Source organism: Monomorium pharaonis, chromosome 3 (assembly GCF_013373865.1).
Source record: "Monomorium pharaonis isolate MP-MQ-018 chromosome 3, ASM1337386v2, whole genome shotgun sequence".
Lineage (NCBI taxonomy): Eukaryota > Metazoa > Arthropoda > Insecta > Hymenoptera > Formicidae > Monomorium > Monomorium pharaonis.
This window is the reverse complement of record NC_050469.1, coordinates 24,415,791-24,433,346: the sequence shown is the minus strand read 5'-3', so window position 1 is coordinate 24,433,346 and position 17,556 is coordinate 24,415,791. Positions and strand designations below refer to the sequence as shown.

General features: G+C 25.3%; 1 protein-coding gene across 6 annotated transcripts; it reads right to left on the bottom strand.

The window, feature by feature from the left end:
• Nucleotides 1-409: 409 nt before the first annotated feature.
• LOC105839619 (heat shock factor protein) lies at nucleotides 410-16,972 on the bottom strand. 6 transcript variants are annotated; one of them, XM_036284891.1, is made up of 12 exons: nucleotides 16,731-16,972; nucleotides 12,255-12,363; nucleotides 11,882-12,006; nucleotides 10,359-10,688; nucleotides 10,188-10,270; nucleotides 8,521-8,685; nucleotides 7,667-7,729; nucleotides 5,603-6,136; nucleotides 5,067-5,172; nucleotides 4,821-4,914; nucleotides 4,110-4,348; nucleotides 410-3,073 (listed from the first exon to the last, which is right to left on the bottom strand). In XM_036284891.1, exons 1-11 carry the CDS (start codon nucleotides 16,833-16,835, stop codon nucleotides 4,125-4,127), a joined length of 1,938 nt encoding a protein of 645 aa, XP_036140784.1. In that variant the 5' UTR covers nucleotides 16,836-16,972; the 3' UTR covers nucleotides 410-3,073; nucleotides 4,110-4,124. The 6 variants fall into 6 exon arrangements, with proteins under 6 accessions (XP_036140784.1, XP_036140786.1, XP_036140783.1 ...); XM_036284893.1 differs by having other exon boundaries at nucleotides 4,158-4,348; XM_036284890.1 differs by having other exon boundaries at nucleotides 410-4,348.
• Between the last annotated feature and the right edge of the window lie 584 nt (nucleotides 16,973-17,556).

Below are 17,556 nucleotides of genomic sequence, written 5' to 3'. Positions count from 1 at the left end.
AAATACCATCTCACTTAGTAGAAAAATATATAAACCTCAATACATTACTATTAAATAAATATTCTTGACATATTTATTAAGGATTCATCACATTACAGATTTGAAATAAATCTATACACTCTCAAAATATTATAATTAATATTTGAGACAACTCATTTCAAATATCTTTAATTTCAGACAAGATTTAAGATAGAAAATAACTTTTACATATAGAATTATAATAGAGTTTATACTAATTTCAAAATAACATCCCTGAATTTGATTTTTGTGGTAAATTATAAAACTTGAATTTGACCTATCTCTAAATAAAAATAAAACATGAAGTTAATTTTTTATACATTTTATATGTACTTATATACTCATCTGTGAATGCTGAATAAATGTAAATGATAATAAAGTAATCATTAAGTGCATGATCAGTACATATATTGATACATACATCAAAACAATTTATTGTATGGACATTTAAAGGGACCAAGTAACTTGATACTTATTGCTTAGCTTAACACACACTCTTGTACAGGAAAACATTAAAAGATTAATTACTTATTAGAAAAGGTACGAAAATAAGACTTCAGTGCTTATTATTTATTTTTGCTACATTTGGCATTGGAAATTTAAGATGCAAACTAGCAGAGTGGATTTAAATCGCGTATTTTAAAAAAATGCGTAATATTTACACAGAAATTAATTCCAAAATATAAATTGTCGAACGATTTTCGAAGTAAAAAAGCAAACGGATACCTTTGATGTATAAAACCGAACATAGCCAATTTTAGCTGCTAGTACAGGTGAGTTTTCATCGATTAATAGCATTATACATAATCAATCCAACTTTGGTGTATGAAAGCTGCGATTACTCAATTAATGAATTAAAAAATTTACCTTATATATTTTTAATATAATTTTAAATTATACATAATTATATATGTATTATAAATTATATATATCATCGTATATCATATTTTTCATGTATTTTTGAGACATATGCATTAAGGTGTTCAAAACTAAAAACTGAAAATTGTATTAAAAGTTTAAAAAGGAATTGTTAATACTTCATAAGTTTTCATTTCAGTATAAAGTATTATAATTTTAAAGGTGTTCTAATATTTAAGACAGATCTTATTTTAAGCATAAATTATATAAAAATATCCATTTTGTTTGGAAATTTAAAAATCTAATCATTGGTTTTATCGCACAACAAACACTGAATTCTTAATTTTGTACTATCACTTTATATTTATATAAAAACTTTTACATTAGTTTTTTACGCTTGTAAGCTATTAATCTAAAACAAATTTATATCTTCCTTATAAAATAATATTATTCTATTATTTGCACAAAGCTTATATCTTTTTCAGCACAAAAATTGTTTATAATATAGAAAGTAAGATTTCCTATCAGAGTACTATATACAAAGTAAGAACAGAGGATTTAAAAATTTCACATTTATTAATTTGCAAAATTTTAGGTAACTATAAGTATCTCATTATCTCATTTTCATATATCTCATAGCAATATCAAGATTACTCTACGCTTTTATTTTTATTATGTAGTTTATCTAAGCAACTTTAGTTGTGTTGCCGCATTCTTGTAATTGTCTTTATAAGACTTTACACGATCAATACTAATCAGTAATATTTAATTAGTAATGTTGACAAGCATCAATATTTCTACAACCTGAGATTTCTGAAATTATGTCATTCGTGATAAATTATACAAGTACTGACATGTTGTCTTCATAATTATTATCACTGTCAATATTCATACCACTAAGGACGGTTGTTCTTGGTAAATTTACTTATCAGATAAATATGTGTCTGTCTTTATTTAGAAAAATTAATAAAGATAAACACCATACCTACCAGATAGGTAAGTTTACCAAGAAGTTCGAACAACCACAGTGATATAGATACTTGAGAATAAAAAATTTGGATCAATATTAGCATACATGATCAATAATATTGTCAGTATTTATTTATTTTGAGTTTTATTGACTGTGTAAAGTTCCTATTATAATATTCTTACTTTGAGTCTTTAGACGCAAACGGTTCAGTGCACTTTTCATTTTTCGTTATTATTTTTATATATTATTTTTCTTATTTTCCATTTTTTTCTTTAACATAATTGAAAAGTCCAGAAATAATTTTCATTAAAAAACTAAAAAAAAAGATAGATTTAATTAAGTTGTACTATGTGCATAATAAAAAATATATAAAAAGATTCCACTTTTAAAAAGAGATTGCATACATATGAATGTTACATAATATATCTATTACTTATTAAGTTTTCTGTGTAAACAAAATAGTATAATATACAAGATAATTTAAAAGCCCGGAAATGGCCGATTATCTGCAAAATTATAAATCTTCTGAGAAAGTGTTTTAAACAAAAATTGTAATGTTTCGACAAATGCATAAAACAAATCTTTATCTGATTCTGATTACAAATAAAGAAGCTTTTGATGACAAGTTTAAATTTTTAATGAAATCCCTCAATTTTTATTTAATATTTTTGTAGTTGACATCAAAATCTTTTGTAAACACAACAATAAAATTCTTCTTAGTTAAGTACTGTTCGAGATACAAGTTGATAAAGTTCCGCTAGCATGCCACACAATGTACCGTGTGGAAGTAGTTTGATTCGACTTACACCTCCTGTACATATAGAAGTGTATTAGCAAAGACAAGGACCCTAGGTTTGTCATTCCCATGGTATTCAATGACTTCAAACCCTCAGGTACTTGAACTTTGTCAACTCATATTTCGAAAAGTACTTGATCAAAAAGAATTTTACTGTTGCATTTGATTACGGAGATAATTGGCTATTTCCAGACTTTTAAAAAACTGCATAGTAATATTAAATATAAAAATTTATATAAAGTTTAATGCTATTTGCGTAAAAAATATGTATGAAACAGTAGAAACAGTTGAAGCAAATTATATGATGTAAACTGTAAAATAACTATTCTTATAATTTCAGAATTTTATATCAGGATCATCGATAACGACAGCAAAATTTATAAGAATATACTTATTTCATAATCTTTCATTTAATCTGTATACACATACACCTGCAAAATATATATATCTGTAATATATACAATATGTATATCTGTAAAAACTGATTTCTCATAGTTACTTTAATTTTTGTAAATGTGATGTATTTTTAACATATGTCATAAAACCATAACATATATTATTAATGTAAATTTATAAAGTTTACTTATATGCATCAATATTCTAAAATTTTAATTATTTGAAAATCTCTTGAAACTATTATTCTCAAATTAAATAATTATTAAAATAGTGTTTTAAAAATTTATAAAGCTATAATGCATAAATGTATAGTGTAATTAAAACTTAAAACATTTACAAGTCATTTATGTGAAAAAATAGAAGTTTTATTAATTTCACATATACATTTACTGTTTTCATTTTTGTTAAAATAAAACAAACGATAACAGTAAGAATATTTACAGTTGTATTACTTTCTTGCATAATTGTGTATAAATAGAGATTACTAATGTATATTAATAGAAAGTATGTAAGAGAAGAATATAACTTTTATTACATTTATTATATGTTAAACAGAAATTATTCATCATATTTCAATCAGATCTTATTTTATGGTGCAAATTTAATGGATTTTATGTGCTAAGTGTTTATAAAGATATAATATCTATCATTATATTATTATCGACAAAATCTTAGTGATTATGAAATATATTGAGATTTTTATTCCTTTTAACTTTAATAATTCTGCTGAAAGATATATCACTTATGTTCAGCCGTTTAAAATAAAATTTACTGAAGAATTTGATGCAATAGTAATAAATTTAAATCTATCTAAAGAAAGCTATCTAAAAGAATCTGTAAGTACAATTTTTTTGCAAATCTGATGAATCTAATTAATCTTTCAAAAACTAATTTATTTCTTAAATTTAAAACAATATTAAAATTTAATTTTAACTGCATGATATTAATTATCGATCAAAATATAAATAAATGTAATATTCATTAAATTTATATGGTTAAAGATTGAAAAAAATGGAAAAGGAAAAATAATTTTGAAAATGTATAATTCATATATGAAATAAAAAAACTTACTCTAGTTAATGATATTTACGATTTCAAATTTGCATTATTAGCAGTTACCAGAGCATCAAGAAGTGAAACCTTAGAATCATCTAAAGAATCTGTAGTATAAAGATTGTTAATTTGTCCATCTGATAAATTTGACATTGGAGCCGATGGATTTGTCAAAAATATATCATCATCAAAATCTAATAGGTTGGAGGAGGGAGGATTATATGCCATAAGTTCACCACCATTGACAGAATCTGAAACTGTATATAAATAAAATTATTAATTTATACATCTATGATTTCACACACATTAGCTTTATATAATTAAAGTATAAGTTTTATAATAATGTATTATTAATTTTTTTATATAAATATAATATACAAATATAAAAAATTTGTCCTTATATATTCTTTCTCCTTACACACGCACTCGCGCGCGCGCGTGTGTGTGTGCGCGTGTGTGTATGCGCGTGTGTGTATATATATATATATATATATATATATAAGATGTTGATATATAGTATGTATAAATGGAATCTATACATATAATAAATATTTAGAAATATGTATTTACATATTACATATATTTTTTTGCACACTTGTAGTTTTTTCAAATTTTTTTATGTAAAAGGAAACTTTAATTACTTAGAAAATTTCATTAATTCATATTTAATTTAAAATTTTATTAAAATAAGGAAATTTAAACTCTAAACTTTAAATTGTAAAAACTTACTTATATGATCATCATCCTCTTGCATACAATTCAATTCCGGATTCAATTCTGAATTCATTGATAATCCAAATGTCATTGAATCATCATTAAACAACTGAAAAAGGAAAATATATCAATGGGAAATTTTTTAGTCACAATGTGTGTGTAACTTTCTTTAAGGAAAAATTTTCAATTATTTTTGCAAAAATTATCTCTTTTTCTGGAAAGAAAATATTAAAAAATGTTTTAATTTAGCATCATACTTACACCTAATAAAGTATTAGCATCAATGTTGCAAGAGTCACTACGTAAAAGGTCATGAATATTGTCCAAACCAGCCTGCATCGAATCCAAATGGTTGCCTAGTTCCTCTCTAAACATAAATAATTAATAATAAAAAAGTGTAAATATAATATTTTTACATATTATTAAAGTACCGATTAGATAACAATGGAGTAGAGCAATGCTACTATTAGTTAAAATCTAGAAAGTAGTAATTACTTATGCAATAATAACTTTTATAAGAGATTTCAAAAAAAGACTAATATTATTGCGTCACACGAGTACTGTATATATTAATAAATGATGTGTTCAACATAAGTTTAACTGCTTTAAAAAAATATAAGCTAAAAATTAGAGATCAGGCATAGAAAGTACAAAAAATAAAGATATCTATATTACATTTAAAAAATTCATATCTGATATCAAAAATGAAAACTATACTCTTTTTGGTATTAATAATTTCCATTATAAAATTAAGTAGAAATTATTGTAAGTAAATACTCATATCGTTCTAGACTTACGTCTGTTCTAACCTGTAATTAGCATCAGTCTTTCCAGAGGGATTGACACAGCTCACCAATAAATCTTTTGATGAACTCGCGCTTGCATTATCATACCTGTTATTAGTATCTTCCTGTAATTTTATTTTATTTTCATCGTATTGCTTATTGTTGTTTGTCATTAAAACACTCCTCTCGTCATCCATTTGATTAAGCTTTGTATTCTTTTTATTAAGACTGTCATTATCTTCTTCGTTGTCAACAAAATTTTTAATGTTGCTATTATTGAGCATATCCGGAACAATCAAGATATCTTCCAACTTCATCATCGACGTATCATTATCTAAAGCTTCTATATTATCTTCCAGATCTGCTGATGTGTCCAAATCATCTTGAGTATCAACATTTTGAGATTTAATGTTTGCTGCCATTGCTGCAAGTTTAGAACTACGCACAGTCGACATAGGTATTGGTTTAGAACCATTGGACTTATTTTTCAATAAAATTACAGGCTCGTCTTCATCGGTAGATACTTCAACCATATGCAATTCTTCTCTGTAAACCAAAAATAATATCTCATTCCATTCTTATTTTATTAATGCCTAAAGTCTACTTATACACATCTTTTTTAAAATTAAATACTTGAATATATTACATTACAATTGTACAATAAAAACATGAGACAAAGTATATATGTTCCAAGACAACATAAGAAGCAAAAAATCATGCAATCTATTATACCAACAATAAAATATTGTAATATAATGGCCATTATTAAATTAAAAAAAAAAAGACATCTATGAATCAATATTATGCAGAAATGAAATATACAGAATATTTTCTAATAGTAGAAGAGTGTTATGCCTCTTCCTTTTCTTACACTTTTTCATCTTTTAATTTTAATACATAATAAAGAGTTCATAACAGTTTCATCAATGCATATATAGGAATACCCAGGAAAGATCAATAATGTGATTATAAATTATTAATAATAAATAATTTACAATTTTATATATAGTATATTAATACATTAGTTTACTATTACATAGTAAACTAATGTATTAATATACTATATATTATAATAAATTTTTAAAAATTTATAAACGTATTTAATCTAAAGCTTTCCTTTTAAAGAACACAATCGACATAAGTATCGTTCTATCTTTGTTACTCATTGAACATAAAAAAAGATAGAACGATGCTTGTGTCGATTGTGTTCCCTAAAAGGAAAGCAGCCTAATTAAGGCATGTGTGTCTGCGCGCGTGCACAAATATAATATTTTATTCAAATTACATAAATTAAGAATAAAAAATAATATAAATGTATTTCTAACATATTAGGGCATCTGCACATTGTAGATGCTTCAATAACTTTAATGGTACATTAGTGGAAAAAATATCTATATTATAATATATAATTTATAAATTATAAATCTTTATATAATTATAATTTATAAAAATAAATCTTTATATAATTTATAAATTATATAAAGATTTATGCAAAAATCAAAGAAAATTGAATTGACATAACAAAATAGAAGAAAACATAAAAAGTATATATATATATATATATATATATATATATATATATAGTAAAGTGTGTGTATATATATATATATATATATATATATATATATATATATATATATATATATATATATATAGTAAAAGTATATAGTAAAGTGTGTGTGTGTGTGTATATATATATATATATATAGTAAAAATGTAAAAATATATGAATATAAGCTACAAAAATTCAAAATTTAATTATAAAAAAATTTTTTTTTAATTAATATGCTCTATACACAAAATAATAATAAAATTATTTATTTCTCCTCTCATATTATTAAATTTTCAGAATATTGTTTAGTCGTTTCTGGATAACACTTTATTTTACCAGTTATTAATAAGAAAATTTTAGCGTCGTAATATCATTATTAAGTAAATTTAATCATATTTCTATAATTCAATTATTAAAATGCTACAATGCAAAAATCTGCATGCAAAAAATAGCGTATATTCATAGCGATTCTAATACAACAAAATAACAAGCAAATTTTGCAACATTAATGTCAAATAAACAACCTGGGTTTTTTCCTGTTTTCCAATGTTGGGACCAAAATTTTGATAGGCACTTTGTTTTTCCTCCTAATAATATTTAAATTAAGATAAATATAATGTAAAAAAGATTTTTAGATAATTTAAACAATTTCAATATTGTTATCTTATTGAATACTCCATTGATCATTAAATAAAATTTTTAGTTTAATTCTTAACCACTTGCTTAATCGATTTTTATACATAAAGAAAACGCACATATGAATATGACCCGTACAACGCTCGAGCAAATTTAAAAAATAAAGAAAAAATAAGATTTTGTGGGGAAAGTATTTTATTTTAGAATTTTTTGGAATTTTTTTCATTTTGAAATATTTGCATACATATTTTATAATAAAAAAAATAATAAAATCACCATATCAATTTCAGTAGTTAAGAATTATACTAACTTGGATTTTTCAGAATATTTCTACATTTCATACTAATGTCACAATAATTTTTATAATGCATATCACATCTTCTATTAGAATAATCTTTAGTACTAAAATATTAAATATTGTAAGCTAATACAATAAATAAAATTCTTTCTCTCTTTCCTAAACTAAATTCTTTTCTCAAAATTTAGAAACAATTTTTTTCTTAATAAAAATTTTAATGTTTATGTTTAATTATATAATGTTTATGTTAATTTAATGTTTTATACCAGGGAATATACTCAAATTTTGTAAAAGAATTTTCTGAGAAGCCCAACGTATCTATTTTTATTTTTATTTTTAAAGACAGACAATAGGTTTCTGACACACACACACACACACACACACACACACACACACGCGCGCGCGCGCGCAATAAAAATATATAAAAGATTTAATTAAACATACTTCTTTTTGCCTTTGCAAACACGTTTCTTTCTTGTCTCCTCTTCGGTTTTAGAGATCTGAACAGACCCATCAATTGAAAATATAGTTTCCATATTTTCATCATCTGTTTGTGTTTCAATATGTTCTTGTGGACTTTGAACACTTGGTATTTCATTTGCTACCGTCCTATTAATAATTATTAATCTATTACCGCAATTATTAATCAATATTCGTAACTTTTTAAAATAAGTTAATAACGTATTAATAATTGTTACACATAAATATCAATCTTATAAAGTGTTAAATATATACCTCTAAATTGAAGTAATTCAAGATAGCGTAAAAAGGTAAAGCAAGAAAGGAGACATAGAAACATATACAAGAATTAGAATATAAAAAAGAGGAGAAAGTTAGTAGGAAATTATGTGTGAGTATTGGAAAAAAGATTGGAAGAAATACTGTAAGGAAAAAATGCAAAGAGTAAAGGAAAAGAAAAAAAATTAACAAGAAGGGAGGAAGAGAGAGCGCCAAAAAGAGAGAAAGAGAAGACTATAGCAAAAATATTTTTATTTTAAAAATAGAGTAAAGAAAAGAATAAAGTACAATATAAAGAATAAGAAAGTACAACAAAAGCGGAAGTCTGAAAAAGAGGTTGCATGCATTGCGAATACGTCTTGATTAGGATAACGAAGATAGTAAAAATCGAGAGAGAATTAATTAGAAAGATTGCGACAAAAAGGTCAATGTATAGACGAGCGTTTGAGTAAAATATATGTATAAGGAATGTTTTTTTACATTAATTTTTTATATTAGTATTTTTTATGTTAGTTTATATTAGTTTCAAAGTACATAAGTGTCTAGTAAATTATAATGTTTTGATAGTAGTTATAACTCAAGTAGCTACTTTTAGTAGCTTAATTTTTTGTAAAATGTTGAATCAATTTAATTACTTAAATAAAAGTTATACTAAAAAACCTAAAAGTAATATACTTTGCCTGGCACTGTATGTATTTTTTGTATATTGTATAATATATATATTGTATAATATACATACATATATATATATATATATATATATATATATAAAAGCTTGGTGGAATGTTATTGTATATATGTTTGTAACTCTGACGAAATCAAAATAAATATTTATTTAAGTTAAAGTACGGTAGACCTATTCTGTAACTCTTAACGACAGTGTCGATATTGTTACATCGTCGTTGCGCACATATTATTTATGACAAAAAAGCTGCGCAACGACAATGTAACGATACCAAACTGTCATTAAAAGTTACAGAATAGGTCTACAGGGCTCGTTGGCAAGTTGATAACGCGTTCTGTTTATATATTTATGGCAAAAGAAATAATAAAGAAGTTATTGCAAATTAATTTCTACAAAACTATATAAAAGTTATATAAAATTTGAAAAATTTTTAAAAATAAAATTTAAATTTCTTGAAATTGGCAATATTAATTAGATATTAGATTAAAATTTTTCCTGCTTATAGCATTACTACTACATATGACTAAATTTAATATTTTAAAACTATCATAAAGTAAGATAAAGATCTACTCTGGAAAACGGCACTCCTTATTTTGTGTTATTCACATATTAATCTAATATTTAACTTATTATTTAAATTTCTTTCTTTATTATAAAATAAACAGAATATAGATTTTCTTTTACTTACTGAAAAACTGTGTTATCTGAATCCACATCAGGTTCTGATGCATCAAGTTCATGAATTACTGGTCCAGTAGGAGATTTTTGCGGCTACAAGATAAATATTTATTATAATAATTAATTCAAAGCATTTTTATGCATTTATAAATTAAATGTGATAACAATTATACAATATTACCTTGGATAATTTGCCTTGTTTATGTGGACGAACTGAATCATTTATCATTAATGGGTATCGTCTCTTCACAGGTAAACCACTTCTTGATGGTTGTACAAGAGTAACAAGAAATTGAATTAGTTTGTTAATTATTTGTTGCTGTTTTAAATGTTTATGTCTCAACATCACAATTTCTCTCCATAATGCTGCATTTTCTTGTTTTATTTCATTTAATGTATGATCCATATGATCGTGACGACCCTTCATGTCTTTTACTTCATTCAGTATCCTGCTCATTACGTCTGATGTGAGAGAGGGATGCGTTGAATCTTGACTTTTGTTAGTCGCAACCTAATAAAAAATAGATAATTTGATAATTGTTACAATAAAATATCTAATTATTAATCATTACATAATAAGATGACACAATTTTTATAATTTAAATTTGCATATAAATTTCTATTTTCTTCATTAGAAAAAAATTTAATTAGAAAGAGATTTTTGAATAATGCTTTTGTCTTTTTAAAAGTATTGAAAAGAAAGAAGAAATTCTTATATACAATAAATATTCTTATGTGATACATATATTCTTATACGTTTCAAGAATTTTATATTATATTATATATATATATATATATATATATATATATATATATAAATTAATGGTTTACATAAACCGTTATAGTTAGTTTAATATCTCGACAATTATGCAATCAATTTTCATTGTTCTAGTGTCAAATTTCTTAGATTTTTTAGATTATTTTAAATCAAAATGAACTTTTTTATATCGTCTAAAATAAATAACTCAAAAATTTTAAATTATAATTTATTGTAAAAAATTTCTGTAATTAAAGTTAAATATATAACTTTTATTTAGAAATTCAATTTTATAACCATTCTTCGAAAAGTTACAAATTTGTAAACTTTAGAGTATAAAACGACTGATTAAATTGTTAATTTTATTATTTATTTTATTTTTATTTTTAATTTCTCGATGTAAATCGTCTCACTCTAAACTGTAAACGTTTGTAGTTCTAGAAAAGTTTTAAGAAAAAAAAGTTTTTAAAATAAAAGTTACTTGTCTTCTTAATGCAGATTACAGAACCAATAATTATATAGGTACCCATTTAAAATTTCACAAGCAGATTATTTCCGGTTTTCTCTTCTAGAGAAAACGGATAGACAATTAGTCTTAATGTAGATTTAAAGATTCCTAGAATCAGAAATTTGGGATCAGAACAATTAAAATTAATCATGTTTCTAAAGATATACTGCAATAGTTCATGTGAATCTGTAGGCGCAGAAATATAGCTTCAATTTATTACTACACATATTGCATAAATTAATATAATTATTTTGTTAGATTTGTTGAAAATAGATCATTAAATATGTGAAAAAACCTTTTACACCGTGTAGTTACATCTCTTTTTATATATATCTTTCAAACGTTTTTGAATTAATTTTCACTTTTAAAGTCTTCAGAAAATTGAAATCATTATATCATACATTCATCATTATATCATAAATCGCCTTAATATACTTACTTTTCTTTTAATATGTTTTACTAAGTCAGGTTCATCTTTGAGGAAATACTGATGTGCAAACTCTATTTCATCTCTGTCACATTTTAGGCCACCCAATTCCACAGATACCTTCTTATGGAATCCATCTAACATATTTAACATATTAAATGCTTTTATTGTCTTTGTTATTTTGTTTTACTTATTTATTTGTATTCAAAAACATACCTAGTTGTTCCCAGATATCATTTTATTTTTGTTTAACATTCAATGAACAATAAGGATAAAATGATACCTAGTGATACACGAGAGATGTTTCTGAATGCAGCCCTTACAAAAAAAAAAAAATATATATATATATATATAAAGATAGATTATACAAAATGCAAAAACTTACACATATTTAGTTGTCGTATAAAACTGGCCATATTGCTATGTTTGTAATAATGTGGTAACAAATCTGATGTAAATTTTGCTTGATTTCTAATGAAAAAACTTCTTCCAGACTGAAAAAAATATTAACAAAAAATATTAATATTACGCGTTAAAATTCTTGTATCAAACTATAACAAAGTATATATATTATTATGTAAAAATATCTATCACAATCCACTTTAAATTAAGATGCTACACATTGCATAATTTATCATTTTAATCAGATCGGTCGTGTTCAGCAAAAAAAGCAAATTTGTAATTGTTTTAAGATTTTTTAAAGAATCATTAAATTTTATTTTATTTTATATTTTTATATAATATATATTTAAGAATATTTATATAAAATTTTATGCAAATAGTTGGAACAATTGGTCCTATAGAATAGAAAAAAAAGGCGGAACATAAATGGTTTAAACTTTAAATAGATAAAAGTGCATAGCCTGAAGCAATGGTATAGCCAAAAGAAGGCTACAAAAACTCAAGCCCCTTTCACTTTCAAAATTTCAACTTATAAAGCAAATTCAATAAAAAATAAATTCTATCCGTTAAAAAAATCTTAATTTAAATTTCCGTCAAAATTGTTTTTCGCGATAAAACTTTGTGTGATAATTCTTTTGCTTAAAGGGATGCAATTTTTCTCAAAGAAATTTAAAAATATTTAAGTCTTAGTATTTGATTGTTTAATTTGTTCTTCTGTCTCAGATAAGTTAGATATTTAATGATATAAATACTTAATAATAGATTTGTTATTTGTGGTGTTAAAAAAATGAAATTTTTAATATAAATTTTAATAAAAAAAAATCGTTAGTCTCATTTTAGTTATCAAAAATAGAGAAATATTTTTTACCCCCTTCCAAAACTTAGGTCTGATTACAGTGACTTGAAGGATTGTTACTGACATTTCGCTTTTCAATATGAAAAAGCTTCATACGAGATGTTTGGATACACAAACACTCAAAGAAAGTCTAAATTTATTAATATCACATCAAAACATTTACACGCATTTAAAAACTATTAAAATTGTATTCCTGTAAGTCATTTGTATTTTTAATGAAGAGTATGGACACATCTTGAAAACAATGCTTAATATAGAAGAGTGAAAATCGGTGATTTTTTGCATAATAAGATAAAGAATCTGCGGAGCGCAAACTGTTCTTTAAGACATGGAAGATTTGCAAATTGTAAGAGACCATTAATCTAAAAAAACTTTTCAGGCAAAAGAAAATATATTTTATACAGCTGGAATAACAGATTAATAGTAAGCTTAAACAATTTTTACTATCTATATGTAAAATACACGTAAAACATTAAACGCGAATTTCTCAAAACTACATTTTCTTCACTCGTCGACACTATTACGCAAAATCTAGTAATTGAATTACTTGAAATTTTGATACAATATACAATATAAATAGTTTTCCTTCCTTAAACAAAATTGTTTATTTTACTTATTTATTAAACAATTAAAAATTGAAAAAGAAATTAAATTTTTGATACTTTTCTTTGTAAAGTTATTATTTTTCCAAATGTGATTTTTATTGATTTTATTTTGGTATGGATGAATATTATATCCACATATTTAAAAAATCTTTTATTTTCTTGGATTTTCAAAGCAATAACAGACCAAGAATTGTCGATATAATAATATAATGTTTTTGAGAACACAGTTTTATCTCTTCTTTGATAATTATAAACTGCTAATTTGATTTAAAAAAATTTATTTTTTACTTTTTAAATAGCTAAATAGAATATGTAAAGTTTAAGTCAATTGTCTTGTGCTTTCTTTAAAAAAAATTCTTAAACATAGGGTTAAAAATAATTAAAAAATGCGTAACAATGTAACGCATTTTTATATGTGCATGTATGCATGAGTGGTATGAGTTAATACCGACTTTTATATATAGGACATCCGCCGCCCTCTCTGAAACTAAATGCTGTCTCTTGTGATTCTTTACTCTTTGCTGCGTACCATTTCATTGAACGGAAATTCTTGAAATTCTCATCAGATTTAAAATAATTTTGAACTTGAATTTAGACTACACAGAGAAAACTTTATAGTAACAATTACTATAATAAATAGTAAGCACCGGCCAAGAAAGGAATTATAAAAATTTTTATTGTGTTTTTCATCAAATTATCATAATATTTACACTACTTACGATATAATTCTCTGAAATTTCTTATGGTCCATAGCTGATGTTATCCTACATATATAGTAATTTTTACTATAAAATTTTCTCTGTGTATAAATATATTCCTTTGGTACTTCTTTTCATTTCCTCTATTCTTTTCTTCTTTCTTTTTTGTATTCTGTAGACCAATTTTATAATTCCTTACTATAGTCCTGTATATTGCACAACTTTTTGATATATGTAATGTCTAAACAACACTATAACAATACTAAACTTAATATTGTTTAGTAAATTTAAATTAGTTATCATTATAATTGTTATATTTAATTATAATATAAATTAATAATTCATAATAAATTAATATTTACAATTGTAATATATTAAAATTAATATTATTAATTATAATTATATATAAATATTAAAATTATTAATCAAAATATATTATAAATAATTTTCATTAAAAAAATTTGTTTAAACTTTGTGTTGAAATCATTATAAATGATACAGAGCTTGTTTTAAAGAGTAAAGTCTTTTTAATATTGATAACTATTAGTTCTTGGAAATGAATTATTATTTTATTCTGCAGAACGCAGACTATATCTTGTAAATTAAATTTAAAATATACAAAATAATTATAAAATTAACTACTAAATTAATTATTAATTACTAAAAAATGTTAGCTAAGTTAGTTATTTAAAACAAGTAACTGTAATTTTGTTATTATTAAGTAAAGTACATTTTCATGCTAACACTTAACACTCATTTTCAGTATCAAAAGACATTACATGACCAAAAATTCATGATTTTTAGTCACGTGATGTCTTTTAACACTGAGCGTCAGCATGATACTGTAATATATATACTGTATCACATACTGCAACAAATTATTTTTCAACCCAGTTTATCTTTTCAAAATTCACTTTTTTTCATTTATTTAATCAATATTATAAGAAATTCTTTTCTAATTAGCATCTCAATGTCTACTGTTGTATCATTAAGCAAATTTTTATGGAAACAATCAATATTTGTTTCAAATTTAGTTTCATACAATATAATTTTATATTTTGTAAATTATATTTTAAATTTTTATTTAATTAAAATTATTCATTTAAATGTATTGTTTCTTTATTATTATTTCAAATCTATTTCATTAATTTGGGAACATGTAGGGATACGGCTCTAAAATTTCTTCTTTAATTTTCTCTAAGAAAATATATGACCACCATATATAATACCTGCATGACGCAGTTTGATAATATCAAGCTTGTCGAGTCTTATCGAATTACAAAACAGGCTGGTTTTCTATTCTTTTCAGCTGAACATTTATCTCCATGTTGGAGAAAAAAAAGAAAAGATACAAAGAAAGTTGTAAAGAACAAGCTATTGATTTGAATACTTGGAAACTACTTGAAACTTTACAAACTTTTGAGATGTGTGTAATGTGATCAGTTGATATTACAAACGTAGGTGATGATGCAACTCTATGCATTCTTTCCAAATATCTAGATTTTATCAGTTTATCATCTCAATTATACATTAATAATAATTCATTAATAATGAATTCAATTTTTGTACCAATATAGCTTGATTATAAAATCAGTTCAATTTACTTTCTGTTTTTCTGGTTATAAGGATTAGAAAAAGATGAAAAGTAAATTATAAACCTAAATTTAAAGTAAAAAGTGAGTTTAAAGTTAAGCTACATTGATACAAATGGACATAAGTCTTGGATGATTTTCCTCCCAAGGAAGCATTGTGCCTTCACACTCGGAGTGAATTTATTGCATCTAATTATATATCAAATTGCATTAAAATTTTCCCCCCAAAATAACGAAAAAATTACAGAGACCAGCAATTCCCGACATAATTGATGTAGCATTGTTACAGTCGAGCGATAATTCGTAATACACAGAGAATAATAAACACGCTTAAAAATACTAGCTTTAAAAAACGCAACGGAAACAACTCAGAAACCGGAAGAAGCGCAACGGGTCAAGGTCAAAGAATGTTGCGTAAAGCACTCTTATCGATGCGATTGTTATCAACACGATTGTCATCAACACGATTGTTGTCAATACAATTATTATCAACGCAATGTGTTGATGCATGGTAGTTGGCAGCACAATTTCGTCTCGGCAATTTTCGGCGTAGTTATTGTTAACACAGCAAATGTAATGCACGATCGACGTATTGCCCGTCCCACGTGTTTCTACCGATCCGTGATTTTACATGACAATCCGTGACTTTACGAAACAATTTGTCTCGGTCTTTCGCGGGCAGGCAGGTAAATAAAAGAGTTTACTCACAGGTGACCAGCAAATAAGAGGATCGGTTGTCGGATCCTCGACCATTTTCCAAAGCTTGGCAAGGAATGCTGGCACGCTCGAATCCAATTCGAGTGTTGTGTGCATCTTGATGTCGCGTGTCGAAGCTGATCCGTGAACGAATACCTTGTGTACTTTCGTTGACGATCATGAGAAGCCTCCTCGCATCTTCACCGACTCTAGCTACAATGGCCGACTTCGTTTACTGCCGTTGATTCTGCTGGCTCTGCTGCAAGTGCTGCACATGCTGCGTCTGTCTACCAACAGTATCATCACTGCACCACTGCATATTCAAAAGCAGGGCTGCATCAGTGCTGCCAGACCCCCCGCCATGGGTCAAGCCGCGCATGTGTAATGGATGGCAAATACAGTTATGTGTATTATGGGCGCTTAATTTTGGCGGGCCCAGTACTCTCAGTACAGAGGATATCTCAGTAGTATTTTTGCCAAATAAAATATTTTTCTTAATTACAGAAAAATGTGTATTTTTTATCATTATGTGAACATTCTACTCTCTACTTATCCACGCACACCTGAGTGTGTAGTCACAAGAGTCTACAGATTTGTGATACGTTACTGTATTTCAACTCGTAAGCGCATGCGTCGGCCTACCGTGCCGGGCAACCCGGCAAAATCTGGCAGCTCTGGGCTGCATTCGAAAACGTCGCCCGAGTATTCTCGAGTATGGGTGCGTTTCCACCGAGCGCGTCATATGCGCGTCATCCTTCGCGTCCAATCAAAACGTCCCATTTTATTATAATAAAATATAATGGATGTCTTGATTGGACGCGAAGGATGACGCGTGCGT